Below are 3372 nucleotides of genomic sequence, written 5' to 3'. Positions count from 1 at the left end.
AGGACTAGGGCAAGAAGAGAAGTTCATAAATGTTAGGAGTAGTGGAGTAAAACAAGGTTGACAGATTTTAGGACTAGGGCAAGAAGAGAAGTTCATAAATGTTAGGAGTAGTGGAGTAAAAGAAGGTTGACAGATTTTAGGACTAGGGCAAGAAGAGAAGTTCATAAATGTTAGGAGTAGTGGAGTAAAAGAAGGTTGACAGATTTTAGGACTAGGGCAAGAAGATAAGTTCATAAATGTTAGGAGTAGTGGAGAAATGGTGTTGTGAGTTTTAGGATTACCAAAGAAATGAAAAGATCGTGAATGAATAAAAATGACACGAAATTGAAATTGTTTTACTTTAACTCTTTTTTCAAAGGAACCAAGTGGTGTGGACCGGGCAATATCTCTGAAAACTTCGACGATCTGGGCGAGAAAAGAGAAACTGACATATGCTGCCGGGACCACGACACATGTGACGACATCTTGAAAGCTGGCGAAACTAAGTATGGACTAACAAACGATGCCTTAACCACCAGGTAAGAATATGTGTAATGACCGTAATGAAGTCCAAGTCCTGTAGAAGCTGCTAAAGTCTTGCTTAATTTGAACATATCAAGAGCATTTATCGCGGTATAAGAATGACCTGCGAAAGGTAATTGTAATAAATCAATTAGTGTGTTACCATAATACCCTGCAGAAGAAGCAATATCTCTTGGAATCAGGTTATGCTGTAGAAGATAAACTATATTTTGGAGATTAGTGTGTTACCATAATACCCTGTAGAAGAAGAACTACCTACTGGAGATTAGTATTTTACCAGAATACCCTTCAGATGAACTACCTAGCTATTGGAGATTAGTCTGTTACCAGAATACCCTGTAGAAGATGAACTAGCTATTGGAGATTAGTATGTTACCAGAATACCCTGTAGACTAATCTCCAATAGCTAGTTCTTCTTCTACAGGGTATTCTGGTAACATACTAATCTCCAATAGCTAGTTCATCTTAGGGTATTCTGGTAACATCAGAGAGAACTAGCTATTGGAGATTAGTATGTTACCAGAATACCCTGTAGAAGAAGAACTAGCTATTGGAGATTAGTATGTTACCAGAATACCCTTCAGATGAACTAGCTATTGAATATAGAAATGTTAATAACCTTGAGAAAGATGAACTAGCTATTGAATATAGAAATGTTAATAACCTTGAGAAAGATGAACTAGCTATTGAATATAGAAATGTTAATAACCTTGAGAAAGATGAACTAGCTATTCAAAATAAGTGTGTTAGTAGTTGGGTAAAGACATGTTGCTAACATATCAAGATGAGCTATTTAAGAAGGATCAATGTGTTGCCCTGCAATAGGTAATCTGTTCAAGGTGAATGAATGTGCGTTCAGAATACTTTGCATAAAATAATTTATATTGCTTGTTTTTAGTACATCTTCTAATCAGTCATCGAATTCATGGTCTGTTCTTTCTTGAAATCTTGATAACGTACAGGAGCTGTAACGAGAGATATATTGTATCAACCACAAGATGGATCTACAGTCAAATAAAAGAAAATTGTAACACTAAAACCTAATACTCTGTAGTATTACCGACTGCTGTATAAACCTACAACACCAGTTGTGCTACCAACCACTGTCTAAACCTACAACACCAGTTGTATTACCAGCAACTGTCTAAACTTACAACACCAGTTGTATTACCAACCACTGTCTAAACCTACAACACCAGTTGTATTACCAACCACTGTCTAAACCTACAACACCAGTTGTATTACCAGCAACTGTCTAAACCTACAACACCAGTTGTATTACCAACCACTGTCTAAACCTACAAGGTAATACAACTGGTGTTGTAGGTTTAGACAGTGGTTGGTAATACAACTGGTGAGCAACTGTCTAATCCTACAACACCAGTTGTATTACCAGCCACTGTCTAGTCCTACAACACCAGTTGTATTACCAACCACTGTCTAAACCTACAACACCATTTGTATTACCAGCCACTGTCTAATCCTACAACACCAGATGTAGTACCAGCCACTGTCTAATCCTACAACACCAGTTGTATCATCAACCACTGTCTAAACCTACAACACCAGTTGTATCACCAGCCACTGTCTAAACCTACAACACCAGTTGTATTACCAGCCACTGTCTAAATGAATGTGATATTGTGCCTACCTCCAGTTTCTTCCACTTCATCTCTTTCCTCTATATTCGTGAATAATGTCAACTTAGATACTAGAATCTCTTGCTATGAAATAAGGAAATCAGCTCTTAACCAGAAGATGAGCGCATTGCCAATTGTGAAAATGTAACGAGAGAACAGAGCATGAACTTCACTCACTTTCTGTAATATATGACAAATTATCCTTAAAATAAAAACAAAAAATAACGAAAATTGTAGTCATTAGAGAGAGCTCTCGTGGCTTCAGAATTATTAACTAGAAAGTCATTACATAAATTGAAACCTACTATTGTACCAGCGAGCCTTTATTTTCATTTAGAATAATCTGTATTGTTAAGTAAGTAACCCTATATAATCTTTTTTATCTCTGCTTTTGTAAAAAACTTTTAAAATTATTTTGGCGTGCAATAATATTATTGAGATGAAATAGGAGAGAGAGAGTGTGTTTAGACGAAGATTGCCAGGACAGGTCAAGCACAGTGTATGGAGATACACAAACACCACACGTATCGTCACACGTATGTGAACATTATATTTCTCAAAGACGTGTAAGTTTAAAATAAATTAACAATACTATACTACGTAAATTTCTCTTAATTTCCTTCATTTTTTAGACTTGCGAAAAGAGGTTACATCTGAAAATTGTGAGTGTTCTGCCCCTGCACAAAACTCTCCGACAAAGACATACGTTGCTCGTTGTCTAGCTTTACCTTATTTTAGATTACCCTTTTTTATTTCAAAAATCTTCCTTTTGGATTTTCTCTCTAGATTAAATTGTAAGTGTGACGAAGACTTCAGGGTGTGTCTGATGAAAGTGAATACTCAGACTTCTAATGCTGTCGGAGAATTTTACTTCAACATCGCTCAGAACAAGTGCTACAAGATGGAACATCCTCAGACTAAGTGTCTCCGCTGGGGAGGGTGAGTATTTTTACATTGCTCAGAACAAGTGCAATAAGCTGGAACTCTGTCAGCTTACGTATCTCTGATGGTGAGTGTGAGTATCGTAACATTATTCAGAACAAGTTCTATAAGCTGGAACATCTTCAGATTAAGTGTCTCCGCTGGGGAGGGTGAGTATTTCTACATTGCTCAGAACAAGTGCAATAAGCTGGAACACTGTCAGCTTACGTGTCTCTGATGGGGAGTGTGAGTATCGCAACAACATTCAGAACAAGTTCTATAAGCTGGA

At 37.0% G+C, this 3372-nt stretch overlaps 1 protein-coding gene across 1 annotated transcript in view; it reads left to right on the top strand.

Moving 5' to 3' along the window:
• LOC106474490 (phospholipase A2-like) overlaps window positions 1-3372 on the top strand; it is a 7700-nt gene that overhangs the window by 2193 nt on the left and 2135 nt on the right. The window contains exons 4-5 of the mRNA XM_022402804.1: window positions 359-518; window positions 2949-3101. Coding sequence (XP_022258512.1) covers window positions 359-518; window positions 2949-3101 — 313 coding nt within the window. The remainder of the gene's footprint in view (window positions 1-358; window positions 519-2948; window positions 3102-3372) is intronic.

The sequence above is a fragment of the Limulus polyphemus genome, unplaced genomic scaffold (assembly GCF_000517525.1).
Source record: "Limulus polyphemus unplaced genomic scaffold, Limulus_polyphemus-2.1.2 Scaffold7288, whole genome shotgun sequence".
Taxonomy (NCBI): Eukaryota; Metazoa; Arthropoda; class Merostomata; order Xiphosura; family Limulidae; genus Limulus; species Limulus polyphemus.
The sequence above is the reverse complement of the archived record's forward strand: the minus strand, read 5'-3'. Positions and strand labels throughout refer to the sequence as shown.